General features: G+C 41.6%; 1 protein-coding gene across 3 annotated transcripts; it reads left to right on the top strand.

Annotated features, from left to right (window-relative positions):
* The first annotated feature begins 1,872 nt into the window (after positions 1–1,872).
* On the top strand, positions 1,873–17,547 carry LOC139581081 (cullin-4B). 3 transcript variants are annotated; one of them, XM_071410451.1, is made up of 21 exons: positions 1,874–2,020; positions 2,411–2,827; positions 3,167–3,282; positions 3,786–3,889; positions 4,581–4,650; positions 4,785–4,858; positions 4,974–5,136; positions 5,564–5,653; positions 6,151–6,233; positions 6,463–6,530; positions 6,726–6,844; positions 7,198–7,390; positions 7,677–7,781; positions 7,900–8,010; positions 8,365–8,450; positions 8,625–8,723; positions 9,420–9,533; positions 11,067–11,172; positions 12,930–13,102; positions 13,757–13,909; positions 16,296–17,547. In XM_071410451.1, the coding sequence occupies exons 1-21, from the start codon at positions 2,002–2,004 to the stop codon at positions 16,389–16,391; spliced, it is 2,559 nt and encodes an 852-aa protein (XP_071266552.1). In that variant the 5' UTR covers positions 1,874–2,001; the 3' UTR covers positions 16,392–17,547. The 3 variants fall into 3 exon arrangements, with proteins under 3 accessions (XP_071266554.1, XP_071266552.1, XP_071266553.1); XM_071410452.1 differs by lacking the exon at positions 1,874–2,020 and adding an exon at positions 2,148–2,175; XM_071410453.1 differs by lacking the exons at positions 12,930–13,102; positions 13,757–13,909; positions 16,296–17,547 and adding an exon at positions 11,406–12,913 and having other exon boundaries at positions 1,873–2,020.
* The last annotated feature ends 2,968 nt before the right edge of the window (positions 17,548–20,515 follow it).

Genomic DNA, 20,515 nt, shown 5'->3' on the forward strand with positions numbered 1-20,515 from the left:
CATCTCTGCATGTCTGGCAGACATATCAGTGTGGATGACGGATCACCACCTCAAGCTGAACCTCGGCAAGACGGAGCTGCTCTTCCTCCCGGGGAAGGACTGCCCGTTCCATGATCTCGCCATCACGGTTGACAACTCCATTGTGTCCTCCTCCCAGAGTGCTAAGAACCTTGGCGTGATCCTGGACAACACCCTGTCGTTCTCAACTAACATCAAGGCGGTGACCCGTTCCTGTAGGTTCATGCTCTACAACATTCGCAGAGTACGACCCTGCCTCACGCAGGAAGCGGCGCAGGTCCTAATCCAGGCACTTGTCATCTCCCGTCTGGATTACTGCAACTCGCTGTTGGCTGGGCTCCCTGCCTGTGCCATTAAACCCCTACAACTCATCCAGAACGCCGCAGCCCGTCTGGTGTTCAACTTTCCCAAGTTCTCTCACGTCACCCCGCTCCTCCGCTCTCTCCACTGGCTTCCAGTTGAAGCTCGCATCCGCTACAAGACCATGGTGCTTGCCTACAGAGCTGTGAGGGGAACGGCACCTCCGTACCTTCAGGCTCTGATCAGGCCCTACACCCAAACAAGGGCACTGCGTTCATCCACCTCTGGCCTGCTCGCCTCCCTACCTCTGAGGAAGTACAGTTCCCGCTCAGCCCAGTCAAAACTGTTCGCTGCTCTGGCACCCCAATGGTGGAACAAACTCCCTCACGACGCCAGGTCAGCGGAGTCAATCACCACCTTCCGGAGACACCTGAAACCCCACCTCTTTAAGGAATACCTAGGATAGGATAAAGTAATCCTTCTAACCCCCCCCCCCTTAAAAGAGTTAGATGCACTATTGTAAAGTGGTTGTTCCACTGGATATCATAAGGTGAATGCACCAATTTGTAAGTCGCTCTGGATAAGAGCGTCTGCTAAATGACTTAAATGTAATGTAAATGTAAATGTTCTGATTAATATTGTTGTTGTAGCTGTTATTAATGGTAATCCCATGTCCACTACTACTATTATTATTGCTGTTAGTACCACCATTTATTTATATATAAATATATATATATTTTGTGTATATATATACATATATATTTTATTTAAATTTTTCGATATGTATACTTTGACAATGTAAGTAATAATAACTTGCCATGTCAATAAAGTCAATTGAATTGAATTGAATTGAAAGCCCAGTGGGAGAAGATGGATTTTGGTCGACATTCTAAAAAAAATTTCATCGATGAAACATTTGATCTCAGTACAGTTTTCTGTTCCCAAAACTAGAATCGGTTATGAACAGAGTAGACTACGTTTTGTAAAAAAAAAATCGCTTTGTTTCGAAGGAGCGCAAAGGCGTTATTGCACACGCGCACCTCACAGAGTAGGCGTTCCCTAACGGAGATATGCAGATGTATGCTAGAACGGGCTTGTAGGATGTCGCTTGCTCGTGCATGGCTCAGCCCATCTCCTTGCTTGTTCTGCCCACTATGACGCATTTGTTCCGATTAGAAACGACAGGTGGTGGTCTATCTTGATTTAGTTATAACAAATCTTTAATTCATCTTTTGTTAAATTCGTTAGATTTTTTCGTAGCGGGTTAGGGGAATGAACGTAACAGGTTAGGGAAAATAGTTAGGGTTAGCTAAAATGCTAAACATGTCAACTTCTGTCGTTAATTTGACAAAAGCTGAATACCTTCTAGCTATGACCCCCGAACCGAAGGTCCAGAATATTTACGATGTCTCCTTCCGTTCCCTTTTTTCCCCTATCCTTTCAATACGTTGAAAATATATCCTAAACTTTAGACATTGAAACATACTTGGGTGCATTAAAACACATTATTAGACCATAACATAAATAAATCGGTGTTTTGAGCGATTCTACTACACAGTGATGAATTTACATGGTCTCTGGCGCCATCTAGCGACAAATGACAGTGAACAGCTAAAGGACGCTTGCTAACTAGCATAGGCACTTTTGCAGCAGGAACGTTGGGTAAAGTACTTCCGGTAGGTCATGGAATCGCATGTAGAAGGTACGTTTTGATACTGAACTTTTCAGTTGGTATTTTATTTCCATTTACCACATTACATATTTCGCCTAGAAATAACATACTTTATTTGTTGCCGATAAAACTAAGTACAGCTCCACAACGTGGATATTCGAGAGAGGCCAAGACAAGAGGAAGCAGTAATCAACCATCTTTATTCTGCTAGCACCAACCATAACAAGAAAAGAGAGGATCTTAGTGTGGCTGTAGTTTGCCATATATTGTATGTTTCTTAGCTACTTGTTAAAGACCGGATTCATATTTTGGAATATAGCAAGATAAAGCTTGGAAACACGACTCGTTCACCCACGGCACACCTGGAGGTTTATGATTAGTAGACTGGCTATATTATATATTTTTTCATGTTTCCAACAGGTTTACCTTCCCCTAATCCCCCACCGCCAACCCAAGAGGGTAGACCAACCGCTTCAGATGTAAATAACGACAGCAGTAGTACCACGAATTCGAAGAAGAGGAAAATAAACCGTTCTGAGAGGGAAGACATTGATTCAATATCGTCATCTCCTAAAACCCACAGTTCCTCTTCGTCCTCCACTTCGCAACAAATCCAGAAGAAGTTGAGGTTCGGAGATTCAGTAGATTTCATAGGACTGGATGTGAAAATGGCTGAGGAGTCGTCATCTGCATCGTGTTCTAACAACACGAAAACAGTTTTTTTGGCTGGGGTTGTTGGGCATCATGCAAACGGGCTGACGAAAACTGCAGGCTCCACTACCTTCTCCAACAGCAAACCTGGAGCTGCAAAGAAACTAGTAATCAAGAACTTTAAAGGTAGTATATTCAAAACATTCAAGTGGTGCATGCAGTATTCACATTAGTCCCTTCTAGTGAAAGTTTCTACTAAAATGGTGCTAATTACTTTGCCTAAAATTATATGCTTTAGTCTGGCTAATCTAGCTATGCACGTTTAAAGTGAATATGTGAGTCAGTAAAATCCACAATGATACACTTTTTAAATGCCTGACATGATGCAGCTCATTTGTCTGGATATTGTTATAGTTAGATATGTTGTCTTAAACTAATTATGTTTTAAATTAACTGTAGTACAGTTGAAAGGACACAACAGAAAATGACCATTCTCACACGGTTTCCCGCAAATTTTCTTCACAGAAAAACCCAAATTGCCAGAGAACTACACACACGAGACCTGGCAAAAACTAAAGGAGGCGGTCGAGGCCATTCAAAACAGCACTTCAATCAAGTACAATCTTGAGGAACTCTACCAGGTACCAGACAATTCTGCACCTGCCTCATTTCCCTTCAGAACAGCCCTGGGTCATGTTCGTTAGGCACCAAACAGAAGAAAACAGACTGACAGTTTTCGTTTTCCATTGCTAAACGTTTTGTGCTTTGTGCCCTGATGAATACGACCCTGTGGTTGTGGTTATTATTATGATTGGCCACAGATGGGAAGTCTTCATCCTACCCTGTGAGTTTCATGACCTTGGCTTCTTATTCAAGCCCTGTGATTTAGCAGTTGGTAAGCTAAACACAGTCCGAACAATCTCTCCTTTTTTTTTCACCATGTCTTTAGGCCAGTATCTTGTGAAAGAGCTTGACAATAATTCACGTGATATGTCTGCACTATTTAATAGCTGTGTTTGGTTATGGGATGTTTAGATTATATGACGTGAGTGTAGTCTTCTGTAGGATATGACATGCATAGATAATCAGTGTTTTAGCCCTAAAATGCAATAAACTTGATAGTGCTTATCTTTTTGTTGTTTAGGCTGTCGAGAACCTCTGCTCCCATAAGATATCTGCCAGGCTCTACAAACAGCTGCGGGTGGTTTGTGAAGACCACATCAAGGCACAAATCGATCAATTCAGAGAATATCCTTTTCTGTGTGCAAACAGGTGGTACTACAAAGATAACATGTTTAATACAGTTCAATATATGTTTAGACATTGTTCAGTCCTTGATCACTCAATGTAGGCTGTTATGATAAGTAATTATTTTATATTTGAACTACAGGAACTCAAATCGTGTCATTATTAAGTTTGATATTGAATGCATGTGTTTTTTTGTAGTTTTACATTTTTTTATACATTTATTTTGGTTGGTATTTTCTCCCCAATTTCGATCTTGTCTCTTCGCTGCAACTCCCCAACGGGCTCAGGAGTCGAAGGTCAAGTCATGCTCCTTCCGAAACATGACCCTCCAAACTGTGCTTCTTAACACCTGTCTGCTTAACCCGGAAGCCAGCTGCACCAATGTGTTGGAGGAAACGCTGTTCAACTGACGACCGAAGTCAGCCTTTCTTTTACCTTTATTTAACTAGGCAAGTCAGTTAAGAATAAATTCATATTTACAATGACGGCCTACACCGGCCAAACCCGGACGACAGTGGGCCAATTGTGCGCCGCCCTATGGGACTCCTGATCACGGCCGGTTGTGACACAGCCTGGGATCGAACCCGGCTCGCCTTAGAACCCGCCTTAGACTGCTGCGCCACTCAGGAGGCCCTTGAATGCATGTCTTTTAAATCATATGTACCTGCTACATCCTTGACTCTGTGCTCACGGATGTACTGGACAGTACCCTCTTCCTAAAGAAAATAGACAACTGTTGGCAAGATCACTGTAGACAAATGGTATGGCTTTATGACTCTCTTCGACAGGATATAATTTTATAGGTGTTATTCAATGAATTTACAATGAATATGATTGAGAGTATACATGATTTCTTTACTTAAAATTCTTATTTTTTGTAAAACATCTTTTACAGATCATGATTAGAAGTATATTTTTGTTCTTGGACCGCACCTATGTTTTACAAAACTCAATGCTCCCATCAATCTGGTGAGTTGCTCTTCCTCAAATAAACATTCTGTGTAGTAAACATTGATAATGTCATCTCTAGCCATATTATGTCATTTGTTATGGTTATTATTTATATCACCCCTGTTCTCTTCAGGGACATGGGCCTAGAGTTGTTTAGGTTTTACATAATCAGCGACCTGAAAGTCCAGAGCAAGACCATCTACGGCATCCTGCTGCTCATCGAGAGGGAGCGCAGCGGAGAGACCATCGACCGCAGCCTGCTCCGGAGCCTACTGAGCATGCTCTCTGACCTGCAGGTATGGCTCTGCCCCTTCACACAGGGCATGGGGAAAGTCTACTCAGTGGATATCTTGTTCTATTGGCCCGGTCCAGAATCACCCCTTAGCCCCTACCCACTAAGCACTTGTGTAGATCTGAAAGGATTGGAATGGTGGTTTATACCGGACCATGCAATTGGTTCTTTGGCTCCAATTCATTGTACTACTCCACATTCAATTCTCCCATACAGTAATACAAACACTGCTGTGTCTATGAATTTGTTCTTGATTGACTTGCCTAGTTAAATAAAGTGAAATAAATACAAGTCTGACAAAGCAAGGGGTGTTTGTCAGTTGTTATTTGCAATCAGCAGCACCTGCATCTGGATTCGAGTTGATGTGATCTCAGCTCTGCCACTTGAGAAATGGCTTTAATGACACCCAATGTTCTCCCCTGTCCTGTCAGATTTATCAGGACTCCTTTGAGCAGCGCTTTCTGGAGGAGACTAATCGGCTGTATGCTGCTGAGGGACAGAGACTGATGCAGGAGAGAGAGGTGATTTATCCCTCCAGGAAGCGCAACACCGCTAACTGTCTGAGTCTGACTGGAGGCAGCATTTTGATAGTCTGGTCCCATATCTGTTTGTACTGTATAGCCAAAAATGACAATGATCATAGGAGTTGGTAAGATCTGTTATTGCTCTCTTGCCAACTTCTATGATCTTCACATTACTATTATATTACTGTACTGTTGGTGCTAGAAACAGGCATTTCACTCCACCTGCGATAACTTCTGCAAATCGAAACTTTGATTTGATTTTACTCAAATGTAATGTTTGGCTATACAGCACAAATTGATCTGGGACTAGGTCTGTTTGCATTTTGAGTCTTGAGTCAACTTAGTTGCTGCTGGTAAAAAAAGATTTGAACTACTTTGTTATTTTGGATTGATATGATATGTGGGGTGATTTTACATATACTAGATTGTTGTTTCACCCTGTAAGGATAGGCTACTGTTTGGCTTCGTATCACAAATGACTAATGTCTCTTCAGGTCCCAGAGTATCTCCATCACGTCAACAAACGCTTAGAGGAGGAAGCGGACAGAGTCATCACGTATCTAGACCAGAGCACACAGTGAGTATTTTTTTTTACTTGATTGGATCACTTTTAGAATACAAGGGGTTAGTCTTCCAAAAGCCCATGAGTATTGTGGTCCTCTGTTTTAAGTTCTACATTTGACGCAATGAATGTTTGATTTGCTGCTGCCTTGGCACCGGTCTCAACAGGATCTACCGGTGTACATATAAAGGATGAAAAGAGAGCGATTGACTCCTCATTTTCTCCCTCTTTTTATTTTCTTCAGAAAACCTCTCATTGCCACTGTGGAGAAGCAACTACTGGGTGAACATCTCACTTCAACTCTACAGAAAGGTATATATCAGAAACTACCGACTTGACACACTGGGACATTTATTTGCTTTACAATCATGACAGTTTAACAGTGTAAAAATATCAATGTTATTGTCATCACATGAGGACATCAAATATATATTTTTAAAAAAAAATCAAAGATGGACTGTTATTGTTTAGTACCATGAACAATAATTGCTATTTTTCCATCTCCAGGCTTGAATCACCTGCTAGATGAGAACAGAATCCAGGACTTGTGTCTTCTCTATCAGCTTTTCAGTCGCGTGAGAGGGGGCGTGCTAGTCCTCCTACAGCATTGGATCGAGTACATCAAGGTATGCTTGAAAAGATCAATGATCAAAAAAGATCATTTTGGAGGTGTGGGGACACTTCCTTCCAAGTACAAAACAGTAGAAAAATTGGATCATTAATTTGTACAGTATATTGGGGCAGCGGTCTAAGGGACTGCAACTCAGTGCTTGAGGTGTCACTACAGACACCCTAGTTCGATTCCAGGCTGTATCATAACCCGCCATGATTGGGAGTCCCATAGGGCAGCTCACAATTGGCCCAGCATCGTCCGGGTTTGGCCGGTGTAGGCAGTCATTGTATATAAGAATTTGTTCTTAACTGACTTGCCTAGTTAAAAAAAAAAGTGACCCTTGACACCTCTACGAACCTCTCACAGGCCTTTGGAAGTACGATCGTCATTAACCCTGAGAAGGACAAGACCATGGTACAGGAGCTCCTGGACTTCAAGGACAAGGTGGACCACATCATCGACATCTGCTTCATAAAGAACGAGAAGTTTGTCAATGCCATGAAGGAGGCTTTTGAGACCTTCATCAACAAGAGACCAAACAAACCTGCTGAGCTCATAGGTTGGTATTGCGTGATGATCATCTTATGAATGTAATCTTGGTTCCATGAAGGAAGGAAACTAGATCTAGTGCTATCGCTATGGGAGAAATTATGACACGACTACGTAAAATGACAAAGAGAGCTCCCCTTTTTCATCATGTCTTCATTCATAATGTTTGTGTGTATTATGCTCCTGTCAGTTTAAAGCTACCTTATAAAGCTATTAAGCAAAACTTATTTTCCAGATTTTCATAAGTGAACTACAAAAAATGTAAATAAAACAACACACATGGTTATATTTTGTAGCAAAACACGTGGATTCAAAGCTTAGGGCGGGTAACAAGGAGGCGACGGACGAGGAGCTGGAGAAGATGTTGGACAAGATCATGATCATCTTCCGATTCATTTATGGTAATGTAGTCCCATATATTCAGCCAACCATCTAATTAACTCTCTCCTCTTTGACAGGTCTCTTAGAAGTCTGTCTTTGTACTTGAACTTTATATTTCCCTTTTGGATTCTTGAATAGGCAAAGATGTTTTTGAGGCCTTCTACAAGAAAGATCTGGCCAAGAGGTTGCTGGTGGGAAAGAGTGCCTCCGTGGATGCTGAGAAGTCTATGCTGTCGAAACTGAAACATGGTCAGTGTGTTCCCCATCAGACCTGGGTTCAAATAGTATACATTTTCTATCAAATGGCTGCGCTTGATTGACTGATGCAATGGAACCAATGGAATAGTCCCATAATTGCAACACCAACCCTACCCGTCTGACACTCGAGGCAGGCTCAATCAAACGCTCGAAATAATATAAATATTTCTAATAGTATTGAGCCAAGGTCTGCCCCATACAATCATCCACCACTGTCTACATCAGAACACACCACTGCCATTTAGCTACTACTATAAACTATACAAATACAACTCTTAACAAACAACTATGAAGCATGTGATACTGAATGAGACCAGTAACTCGTAATCTTGGTCCTTTCTTTAGAATGTGGAGCAGCATTCACCAGCAAGCTGGAAGGCATGTTCAAGGACATGGAGCTTTCCAAGGACATCATGGTGCAGTTCAAACAGGTACGTACACATGCTTCTGGAATAGGAAAGACCATCGGTAGTGATATCTCAGTTGTAGGGCAACAATATCAAATACATTACGCAGTCAGCTATAGATATGTAGTTGTAGACATCAAAATAACTTGAAATATTAACCTATGTATTTTTTTCCTACCTTTTCTCTATTACATGCAGTGTCAAAACATCCCTGGTAACATTGAGCTGACGGTGAACATCCTCACCATGGGCTACTGGCCCACCTACATCCCAATGGAGGTCCATCTGCCCGCAGAGGTTACAAATATCGAACCTTTCAGGCTCTTTTGTTTTATTACCTGATATGTAATACATTTGGTTGGTATACCAAGTGGCACCCTGTTCCCTTTATAGTGCTGTACTTTTGACCAGGGCCCATAGGACTCAAAAGTAGTACACTATATTGGGAATTGGTTTATTATAAAAAGCAAAAATGTTGATGCAAAAAAAAATGTAATCATTGAAATTACAAAGTTGTAGAATATTAGGTTTCTATATTGTGTAAAATCACTACCTATTGACATGCATTACATGGAAATTTGTACACTGTTTCTTTAAGAACATCAATTTTGTGAGCGATGACATCCGGAGAAAGCTATCCCTTTTCTCTTTCTTTCTGTGCCCCCAAATGTTTGGATATACTGGTGAAGTTAACAAGTTGTTAACTAGCTAGCTAATGAGGCAACATGACTGAATGAGGTGTAAACAAATGCCCCCCCCCCCGAGTGGTTTTGGAAAGGCCATCAACATGGTTTATGAATGTAAAACGAGGCCCGTCAATCCACGATAGGAAGAAAAAAACAAATCTGTGCTCGCTTTTTTTTCCCTCTAGGGCACTCAGAAACAACGGTACAGCAAAGGCTAATCATCACCTCAATTATTATCTAGGTCATAATTTTATTATAGACATGTCCTCAATGTTTATTGTTTAACACTTCTGCCCCTCTTGTCCAGATGGTGCGACTGCAGGAGATTTTCAAGACGTTTTACCTGGGCAAGCACAGCGGCAGGAAGCTACAGTGGCAGTCGACGTTAGGCCATTGTGTTTTAAAAGCTGAATTTAAAGAGGTAGCTACCCATCTTTTGAATGATGTTTCACTCATTTACACTGAACAAAAATATAAATCCAACATACAACAATTTCAAAGATTTTACTGAGTTACAGTTCATATAAGGAAACGTGACTGTGAATACAAATATGCAACTGTTGGTCACAGATACCTTTAAGAAAAAGGTAGGGTCGTGGATCAGAAAACCGGTCAGTATCTTGTGTGACCACCATTTGCCTCATGAAGTGCGACACATCTCTTCCGCATAGAGTTGATCAGGCTGGTTGTGGCCTATGGAATATTGTCCCACTCCTCTTCAATGGCTGTGCGAAGTTGGCTGGATATTGGCGGGAACTGGAACGCGCTGTCATACACGTTGATCCAGAGCATCCCAAACATGCTCAATAGGTGACATGTCTGGTGAGTATGCAGGCCATGGAAGAACTGGGACATTTTCAGCCTCCAGGAATTGTGTACAGATCCTTGCGACATGGGGCCGTGCATTATATTGCTGAAACATGAAGTGGTGTCAGTGGATGAATGGCACGACAATGGGCCTCAGGATCTCGTCATGGTTCTCTGTGCATTCAAATTGCCATCGATAAAATGTAATTGTGTTCGTTGTCCGTAGCTTATGCCTGCCCATACCATAACCCCACGGCCGCCATGGTTCACAACGTTCAGCGAACCACTCGCCAACCTAACGCCATACACGTTATCCGCCATCTGGCCTAGTACTGTTGAAACCGGGATTCATCTGTGAAGAGCACACTTCTCCAGCGTGCCACTGGCCATCGAAGGTGAGCATTTGCCTACTGAAGTCCGTTACGATGCCAAACTACGGTCAGGTCAAGACCCTGGTGAGGACTATGAGCTGAGCTTCCCTGAGACTGTTTCTGACAGTTTGTGTAGAAATTCTTTGGTTGTGCAAACCCACGGTTTCATCAGCTGTCCAGGTAGCTGGTCTCAGACAATCCCGCAGGTGAAAAAGCTGGATGTGGAGGTCCTGGGCAGGCGTGGTTACACGTGGTCTGCATTGAGAACGGTTGGACGTACTGCCAAATTCTCTAAAACGACATCGGAGGCAGCTTATGGTAGAGAAAAGAACATTAGGTTATCTGCAAACAGCTCTGGTGGACATTCCTGCAGTCAACATGCCAATTGCTTGCTCCCTCATCTCACATCTGTGGCATTGTGTTGTGTGATACAACTGCACATTTTAGTGACCTTTTATTGCCCTCAGCACAAGGTGCACCTATGTAATGATCATGCAGTTTAATCAGCTTCTTGATATGCCACACCTGTCAGCTGGATGGATAATCTTGGCAAAGGAGAAATGCTCACTAACAGATGTAAACAAATTTGCACAAGATGTTAGCGAAATAAGGTTTTTGTGCGTATGGAACATTTTATTTCAGCTCATGAAACATGGGACCAACACTCTACATGTTACATTGTTTTTGTTCAGTGTAGTATGTTTAGGCAGAATGTTTTTCCACATAAAAAAAAATAAACGTTCGTATCCCTGTCTTGTTTGTTGTTTCCGAAATAGGGCAAAAAAGAGCTTCAGGTGTCCCTGTTTCAGACGCTAGTGCTGCTCATGTTCAACGAAGGAGAGGAACTCACCTTGGAGGAGATCAAGCTAGCTACAGGAATAGGTTTGTATGATCACAATGTAGCACATTCTGCTGAATTTCTCAGTCATCACACAAATCATAATGGATCAAATATAGCAGTCATCTTGAAGTTGATCAATTTATTTTCAGAGATTTTGCTTAAACAGTAGAAATTATCAATATCATCTTTTGATGTGAGAACCACAATCTTTTGCCTAGTCCTTTTGGATTGAGTTTGTGTTGACCTAAAGTGGGATGTGCGTGCATATGTACAGTGCCAATAGAAAGTATTCACACCCCTTGACTTTAAAAAATAAATTTGTTACAGCCTGAATTTTAAAATTGATTAAATTGAGATTTTCTGTCACTGGCCTACACACAATACCCCATAATGTCAAAATTGAATTATATTTTTTGAAGTTCTTACAAATTAATTAAAAATGAAAAGCTGAAATGTCTAGAGTCAAGAAGTATTCAACCGCTTTGTTATGGCATGCCTAAATATGTTCAAGAGTAAAAATGTGCTTAACAAGTCACATAAGTTGCATGGTCTGACTCTGTGTGAAATTAATAGTGTTTAACATAATTTTTGAATGACAACCTGATCTCTGTACCCCATACTTACAATTATCTGTAAGATCACTCAGTCGAGTAATGAATTTCAAACACAGATTCAACCACAAATACAAGGGAGGTTTTCCAATGCCTCACAAAGGGTACCTAAAAATGTGTTTTAAAAAAGCAGACATTTTAATTATCTTTTTGAGTATGGTGAAGTTATGCATTACACTTTGGAGGGTGTATCAATACACCCGGTCTCTACAAAGATACAGGAGTCTTTCCTAACTCAGTTGCCAGAGAAGAAGGAAACCGCTCAGAGATTTCACCATGAGGCCAATGGTGACTTTAAAACATTTGGAGTTTAATGGCTGTCATAGTAGAAACTGAGGATGGATCAACAACATTGTAGTTATTCCACAATACTAACCTAAAAGACACAGTGAAAAGAAGGAAGCCTGTACAGAATACAAATATCACGAAACATGCATCCTGTTTGTAACAAGGCACGAAAGTAATACTGCTATAAAAAAAAAATGGAAAAGCAAATAACTTTTTGTCCTGAATACAGTCTTATGTTTGGGGCAAATCCAATACAACACGTTACTGAATATCACTCTTCATATTTTCAAACATAGTGGTGGTTGCATCATGTTATGGGTATGCTTGTAATCGTTAAGGGCTGGGGAGTTTTTTTTTTGTTGTTGATAAAAATGAAATGGATTGTAGCTAAGCACAGGCGAAATCCTAGAGGAAAACCTGGTTGTCTGCTTTCCACTAGACATTGGGAGATGAATTTACCTTTCAGCAGAACAATAACCTAAAACACAAGGCCAAATCTACACTGGAGTTGCTTACCAAGAAGAAAGTAAGTGTTCCTGAGCGCGCCAAGTTAGACTTTTGACTTAAATCTACTTAAAAATCTATGGCAAGACCTGAAGATGGTCAACAACCAATTTGACAGAGCTTGAAGAATTGTGCAAATATTGCACAATCCAGAAAGACTAACAGCTGTAATCGCTGCCAAAGGTGCTTATATAAAGTATTGACTCAGAAGAGTGAATACTTATGTAAATGAGAGATTTCTGTATTTCAAGTAAATATGCTAAAATATCTAAACACGTTTTCACATTATCATTATGGGGTATTGTAATCCATTTTGAATTTGGGCTGAAGCACAACAAAATGTAGAATAAGTCAAGGGTATGAATACTTTCTGAAGGCACTGTGTGTATGTGCAGAGGACGGCGAGCTGCGACGGACCCTGCAGTCGTTGGCGTGTGGCAAGGCACGGGTCATCCACAAAGTCCCCAAGAGCAAAGATGTGGAGGACGGAGACAAGTTCTCCTGCAACGATGACTTCAAACACAAACTCTTCAGGATCAAGATCAACCAGATCCAGATGAAAGAAACGGTAAATTCTCTCACTCACAGCAGGGTTGTGTTCGTTAGGATAATTGTTTTTCAAAGGTTTTTATTGGACTGCAGTTTTATTTATTTTTTATTTTTTTGAACAGGTCCAGGTAGCCCCTACCTGTTCCAGTTTTGGTGCATTTCAAATAGGAATATGAGTGCCAGTCTAGTCTAGTTGTAGCACTGATGGTACAGAGCTAGCCAATGCCTGCTAGGCAGGTGTTCAAATACCAAGTCTGTCACTCTCCACTATATGTTCCCACTTTATCAGTCTCCTCCAATAGTTAGGTTTCCATTCAATTGGCAACAGGTTTTCATGCGAATATTCTAATATCCACATGAATACAATTTTCCCACCAGAGATGTTACCATCAAATTGAGTCGTTGTGGATAAGTCTGTGCGTGATGACGTAGTGCACATAAAAATTACTTTGGCTGTCAGTCAAACTGTGTTTCCTCCACATTGGTGTGGCTGACTTCCGTGATAAGAAGTAGGGCGGCCATGTCGTGACCTTTTTTATCCAACATTTCACTCGCATAAGAAGGTTGGATGGAAACCTGGTTACTGGTTTATTTTTATCGTCTATAAAGCAGAAAAAAACTAGGGAAAAGTGAATATTAGCCACTTATTCATTTGGTGAATTGTCCTTGGTAGGTGGAAGAGCAAGCCAGCACCACGGAACGAGTCTACCAGGACCGGCAGTATCAGATCGACGCCGCCATCGTCCGGATCATGAAGATGAGGAAAACTCTGAGCCATAATCTCTTGGTGTCGGAAGTGTACAACCAACTCAAGTTCCCCGTCAAGGTGAGTAAACGGGGAACAAACATGTTTGAAACACATGACCTTGTGTGCAAGAAGATAACTATTCACTGGGTGAGGTTCCCAAACGCTTTGTTGCTAATGTGGTATTTTATTTATCTTGATGACCCAAACTGACTGTCCAACAGAGTGCATTCGGGAAAAGTATTCAGACCCCTTGACTTTTTCAACATTTTGTTACGTTACAGCCTTATTCTAAAATTGATTAAATAAAAACAATTAATCAATCTACACACAATACCCCATAATGACAAAGTGGAAAACCTTTTATTTTTTGCAAATGTATAATAAATACTTATTTACATAAGTATTCAGACCCTTTGCTATGAGACTCAAAATTTAGCTCAGGTGCATCCTGTTTCCATTGATCAGCCTTGAGATGTTTCTACAACTTGATTGGAGTCCACCTGTGATTCATTCAATTGATCGGACATGATTTGGAAAGGCACACACCTGTCTCTATAATGTCCCACAGTTGGCAGTGCATGTCAGAGCAAAAACCAAGCCACGAGGTCGAAGGAATTGTCCATAGAGCTTCGAGACAGGATTTTGTCGAGGCACATATCTGGGTAAGGGTAGCAAACAAATTCTGCAGCATTGAAGGTCCCCAAGAATGCGGTGGCCTCCATCATTCTTAAATGGAAGAAGATTGGAACCACCAAGACTCTTCCTAGAGCTGACTGCCCGGCCAAACTAAGCAATCGGTGGAGAAGGGCCTTTGTCAGGGTGGTGACCAAGAACCCAATGGTCACTCTGACAGAGCTCCAGAGTCTTCTGTGGAGATGGGAGAGCCTTCCAGAAGGACAACCATTTCTGCAGAACTCCACCCATCAAGCCTTTATGGTAGAATGGCCAGATGGAAGCCACTCCTCAGTAAAAGGCAGCCTGCTTGGAGTTTGCCAACAGGCACTTAAAGGACTCCGACCATGAGAAACAAGATTATCTGGTCTGATGAAACCAAGATTGAACACTCTGGCCTGAATACCAAGCGTCACGTCAGGAGGAAACCTGGCACCATCCCTACGGTGCAGCATGGTGGTGGCAGCATCATACTGTGGGGATGTTTTTCAGCGGCAGGGACTGGGAGACTAGTCAGGATTGAGGGAAAGATGAACGGAGCAAAGTACAGAGATCCTTGATGAAAACCTGCTCAGGACCTCGGACTGGAGCACAGGTTCACCTTCCAACAGGATAATGACCCTAAGCACACAGTCAAGACAATGCAGGAGTGGCTTCGGGACAAGTCTCTGAATTTCCTTGATTGGCACAGCCAGAGCTGTGCAGCGACACTCCCTATCCTACCTGACAGAGCGAGAGGGTATGCAGAGAAGAATGGGAGAACTCCCCAAATACAGGTGTGCCAAGCTTGTAGCGTCATACCCAAGAAGACTCAAGGCTGTAATCACTGCCAAAGGTGCTTCAACGAAGTACTGAGTAAAGTGTTATGTAATTGTTTGGAGGATATATTGGCACGGGTGTTTCGTCTCGGGACGCAAACCGTGCATATATATCCTCCAAACACCGGCTTCGATGGCATTATCACTTTTATAAAATGGGTTACCAATATATTGAAATAATGATTGACATATTTTCATTAATGATATTTTGATGAATTTATTAATAGTTTCATCCTTCCACGACATATAGTCCCAATGCAAATCTAGGGTTGCTACTCAAGCCAGCAGTTTGTTCATTGTATCGGTTAGGTTGCCATAGTCGTGAAGCCTTGAGTTCTATATCTGTGGATGCGACCCAGTTGTTCGTTGTAAATGTTCCGTTGCCAGTTCTTATCCCTTGCTTGTTAGATAATATTGTCACGTCAAACAGTGCAGCCAGAATAATAGCGTAGTGGCTGCTTTTGTGTTTGACCAGTTTTCTATTGAAATTTATTTGTCATAAAAATCATGCTAATTCATGATTTCGACTGGCTGAGAAAAGCTACCTGCCTGTCTGTCTCGTTCCTACTCCCGACCTGTTCATTACTATGGAAAAGCTGGAGATCAAATTTCAATATTGAAACAATGTTGCAAATATCGGAGAGACAGCAAGGTTTATACAAATCTCTGCTGTTGAAAACCAAAACAAATGGGAGATAATGTCTGGATGCTTCTTACAGTGGAGTTCAAGTTTATAAATTACCCAGCTGGGCTGATGAGACAGTGGATTGCTCAATAGGCATTTCATGGTCATAGACTTAGCCGGCGGTAACTTGTGGAATAGACATCAGCTGGAACATTATTTTAACCAGTCAGCATCCAGGATTAGACCCATCCGTTGTATTAAGATGCATGTAAACTGCACAAGCACTTCATAGTGGACTGTTAATGATGTTTCATGTTTTTCTGTTTGCTAACACTCATCTTCTCAACAGCCTGCTGACCTAAAGAAGAGAATAGAGTCTCTCATTGACAGAGATTACATGGAGCGCGACAAGGAGAACCCCAACCAATACAACTATGTGGCTTAAAGAGGGAGGGATGAAGAAGAGGGGGGATGGTGGTCCAGTCAGGCTGAAGTCTTCTCTGAGCACTCGGGCCCTTGGATGTCAGTGTTAACCTCTTCAAACCAGCGACCGACAACTGAATGGATAGTGCTCTGCGGGACTTTGTCAGGGGCCTGTTTTCCTGTGGACTGCATGCCCATTAAAACAAGAATATCGTCCATTCTTTTCTCAGTGCCGCTCAGTGGGAATTGGACTTAGCTACCTTGGACAAGAAGAAAAACAGACAAACCAATGTTCAGTTGTTTTTCTTTTTACAGAGGGGGGGGTAGTATTTCTTTTCAAAAGTAGATCTTTGTCCATCGGTGTTCTGCGCCTTGTTTTTAAGTCACTACTTTTTACTTTTAATTCACTCTGTACTATCCCATGCACAAATGTTCAAATGCATATCATTGTTCTTACCATACTACACTTGGAAGAGAGCGAAACAATAAAACTGAAGCTTGTCTCAATAATGCATGTGAGACCCATGAATAAACATTCACAGTAGGGTTTTATTTTTCTGTGGTGGATTTCAGTGTCAGATGTGGGCACCTGCAGCCAAGTCATACGATTCTCCATAGCTATTAGTCTCAAACTACTCCTGTTCATCAACAGCAATCAATGAGACGATTAAGTAGCTAGGCGATATTATGAGGAATTGACAGTACGTGCCAAAAATTGAGCACTTTTCTTATAGGGGTTGTAAATGCTGCTAACCAAACACTAACTTTTACATGTTATATGCATTTAGTTTTCCATTTCACTTTTGCCCTGATTGTTTCAATGTTTGCTTTTTGTATATACAAGACTTTACAAATGCATTGACATTTTAAGCGCAAACAAACTTTGACAGTCACATCGCCTTTAGGTCTTTTTCTTAACTCCTAGAGATGGTCTACTACTAAAAGCACAGCGACATCAGTCACTGTTACCCCTCATGTTTCCAAGTATAATATCTCAATTTACAAGCATTATATTCTTTGTAAGTCCTCTCTGTAAGGCTTATGGCAGGCCTTGCGTTTGGGCATTAATGGAGTTGTTTGAAATCGCAACAGATAAAAATACTTTGTTTATTGAGAAATCATGCTTGACTGGACTTTGCCATGTGTCTGAATAAATTGTTTTCTTGCTTCATATTAAAGTAATTGTCAGTGTTTCTGTTTTTTACCCCCCCATCTTAATTTTCCTAGACATTCTTGCAGTTTCTCTCAATGCAAGGCAAAGTTGACATCCTAATAAATTATGAGAGGATGAAACGCCTTGATGAATCAATTCTGATTTCTCATCGGGACAGATTTGTCTAGTTTAAATTCCATAGATTAATATCGGCATTTTAACACTCCTATTATCAGAGGTACAACAAATGTTTCCCCCCTTTCACCTCAAAGGCTTATTCATATATTTCCCCAAGAGTGAGAGTTTTGCATGCAATATATAATATTGGGTTACCAGCTGGAAATATTTTTTACAAAAAGTAATCCATATCATCACACAATGTAATGTTAAATGTGTTTTCCTCAAGGAGGAAAGAGTAGGGATTGTTTGGGTGATGTGTGTCACAAAATAAGCTGGAACATGATAGGTTACATGTTTTCTATTAATTCCGTAATTTGTCACTTATTGGAGGGGAGTCTATTAATTCCCCGGTGAACCGGGTTAGTGTTGATTGCATTCAATTTGGAACGGTTGTCAATAGTTACCACAGTCACAATTGGTTATATTGTCTTAATTTAAAGTTAGGGTTAGGAATACATTTACCAGTGTGGTTAGGTTTAAAATCACATTTTTAAGTAAGTCAGCGATAAGATGTAGATGCAGAAAGTAAACGGGATTCCCTAAGAACACTACTTCGCCCAAAGTGATTTTCATAGCAAGGTTAAGAAAACATTTTTGCTAACCTTAACCTAATTCTCCTATCCTACGTTAATTCTTTAGTACTGAGTCCAGCACCCAGAGGGGACACCACAAGCTTCTCCCACTTTGCCCGATGGGTGTGGAAGACTCGGCCGATACCGGGGCCACACTCATCAGGATGACTGAGGGGTTCGTACTTCAGGGCTGCAGGTAGCCTAGTGCAGGTAGCCTAGTGGTTATAGCGTTGGGCCAGTAACCGGAAGGTTTGACGCAGTTCATTGAAAAACTTGGGGCACTGAGGAATGTACACTCATCCTGGGCTGCTCTTCGGGTCTGGATTCATATCCAGAGCTTTCAGAACCCAAGAGCGGAGCTCCTGCATATCAGCTGATGAAAAGGGCCCTTCACGCTCAGCCCTCTCTGAGCCATGGTTCGCTGACCCAGATCCGGCCTCAGGGGTCTTTTTGTCTAGGTCGTTACCATTAAAGAAGGAGATAGCATCAGGATCCTGTCTTAAGTCTTCAACGGAGCCTGTCGGGCTGAGAGAGCAGAGCTGCGAAGACAAAGAGGCTGCCTGGGCCTTCAACTCATCCAGAGTAGGTCTCCTGTCCTTGGACTGCTTGGTGGGCGGGCCCGCCACTGAGGAGGGTTGTTTACGCTTGAGTCTGCTCCCAGAGCCTCTAGGATTGGTCTCCTTCATCATAGCTAATTGTGCTTCACATAGGTGTGGGCCAAGAGTAGCACAATACATGCAGCTGAAGGGGGAATCCACAGCCTGAATGGCATGCTCTAAGCCTATGCACATCATACAGGTGGAATGGACATCAGCCAAAGCTAAGCCAGCATTGCATATCGCAGTATGACATGGATAATCTTCTCATTGTCTAGACAGAAACAGAAATACAGACGTCTTATAGAACAGATAATCTGTATAACACCCCATTAATACTATACCAGGTGTAAGTATAAAGTGTTCTGTTCTCAGGGCAATATGTAAATTAAGTAATAATATATTATATGGATATAGACTAGTGTCCAGCTGAAGCTAACAAGCAACAGGTAACGCAGCATGCCAAAGGCACGTTCACACAGATGAGCAGGGACCCTGGGCATCTTTCTTTTGGTGTTTTTCAGGGTCAGTAGAAAGGCCTCTTTAGTGTCCCAAGTTTTCATAACTGTGACCGTAATTGCCTACCGTCTGTAAGCTGTTAGTGTCTTAACAACCGTTCCACAGGTGCGCATGTTCATTAATTGTTTATGGTTCATTGAACAAGCATGGGAAACAGTGTTTAAACCCTTTACAATGAAGATCTGTGAAGTTCTTTGGATTTTTACGAATTATCTTTGAAAGACAGGGTCCTGAAAATGGGACGCTTCTTTTCTTGATGAGTTGATATTCAGTACCTGTCAAAAGTTTGGAAACACCTACTCATTCAAGGGTTTTTCTTTATTTTTACAATTTTCTACGTTGTAGAATAATAGTGAAGACATCAACACTATGAAATAACACATATGGAATCATGTAGTAACCAAAAAAAGTGTTAAACGAATCAAAATATATTTTAGATTCTTCAAAGTAGCCACCCTTTGCCTTGATGACTGCTTTGCACACTCTTGGCATTGTCTCAACCAGCTTCACCTGGAATGCTTTTCCAACAGTCTTGAAGGAGTTCCCACATATGCTGAACACTTGTTGGCTGCTTTTCCTTCACTTTGCAGTCCAACTCATCCCAAACCATCTCAATTGTGTTCAGGTCGGGGGATTGTGGAGGCCAGGTCATCTGATGCAGGACTCCATTGCTCTCCTTCTTGGTCAAATAGCCCTTACACAGCCTGGAGGTGTGTTGGGTCATTGTCCTGTTGAAAAACAAATGATAATCCCACTAAGCGCAAACCAGATGGGATGGCGTATCCCTGCAGAATGCTGTGGTAGCCATGCTGGTTAAATGTGCCTTGAATTCTAAATAAATCATTTGGTTACTACATGATTCCATGTGTTATTTCATAGTTTTGATGTCTTCACTACAATGTAGAAAATAGTAAAAGAAAAACCCTTGAATGAGTAGGTGTGTCCAAACTTTTGACTGGTTCTGTATATTTATACTCCAGATGTCAACAGTGAAGAGGTGACTCCGGGATGCTGGCCTTCTTGGCAGACTTCCTTCTGTCCAGTGTCTGTGTTCTTTTGCCCATCTTAATCTTTTCTTTTTATTGGCCAGTCTGAGATATGGCTTTTTTTTTGCAACCCTGCCTGG

This window comes from Salvelinus alpinus, chromosome 7 (assembly GCF_045679555.1).
Source record: "Salvelinus alpinus chromosome 7, SLU_Salpinus.1, whole genome shotgun sequence".
Classification (NCBI taxonomy): domain Eukaryota; kingdom Metazoa; phylum Chordata; class Actinopteri; order Salmoniformes; family Salmonidae; genus Salvelinus; species Salvelinus alpinus.

Bases quoted from the DNA above. Each gene is read 5' to 3' on its own strand.
- LOC139581081 (XM_071410451.1), top strand. The intron at 9,534-11,066 runs GTAGCTACCCAT...TTTCCGAAATAG, and splicing joins TAAAAGCTGAATTTAAAGAG to GGCAAAAAAGAGCTTCAGGT. The intron at 11,173-12,929 runs GTTTGTATGATC...GTGTATGTGCAG, and splicing joins CAAGCTAGCTACAGGAATAG to AGGACGGCGAGCTGCGACGG.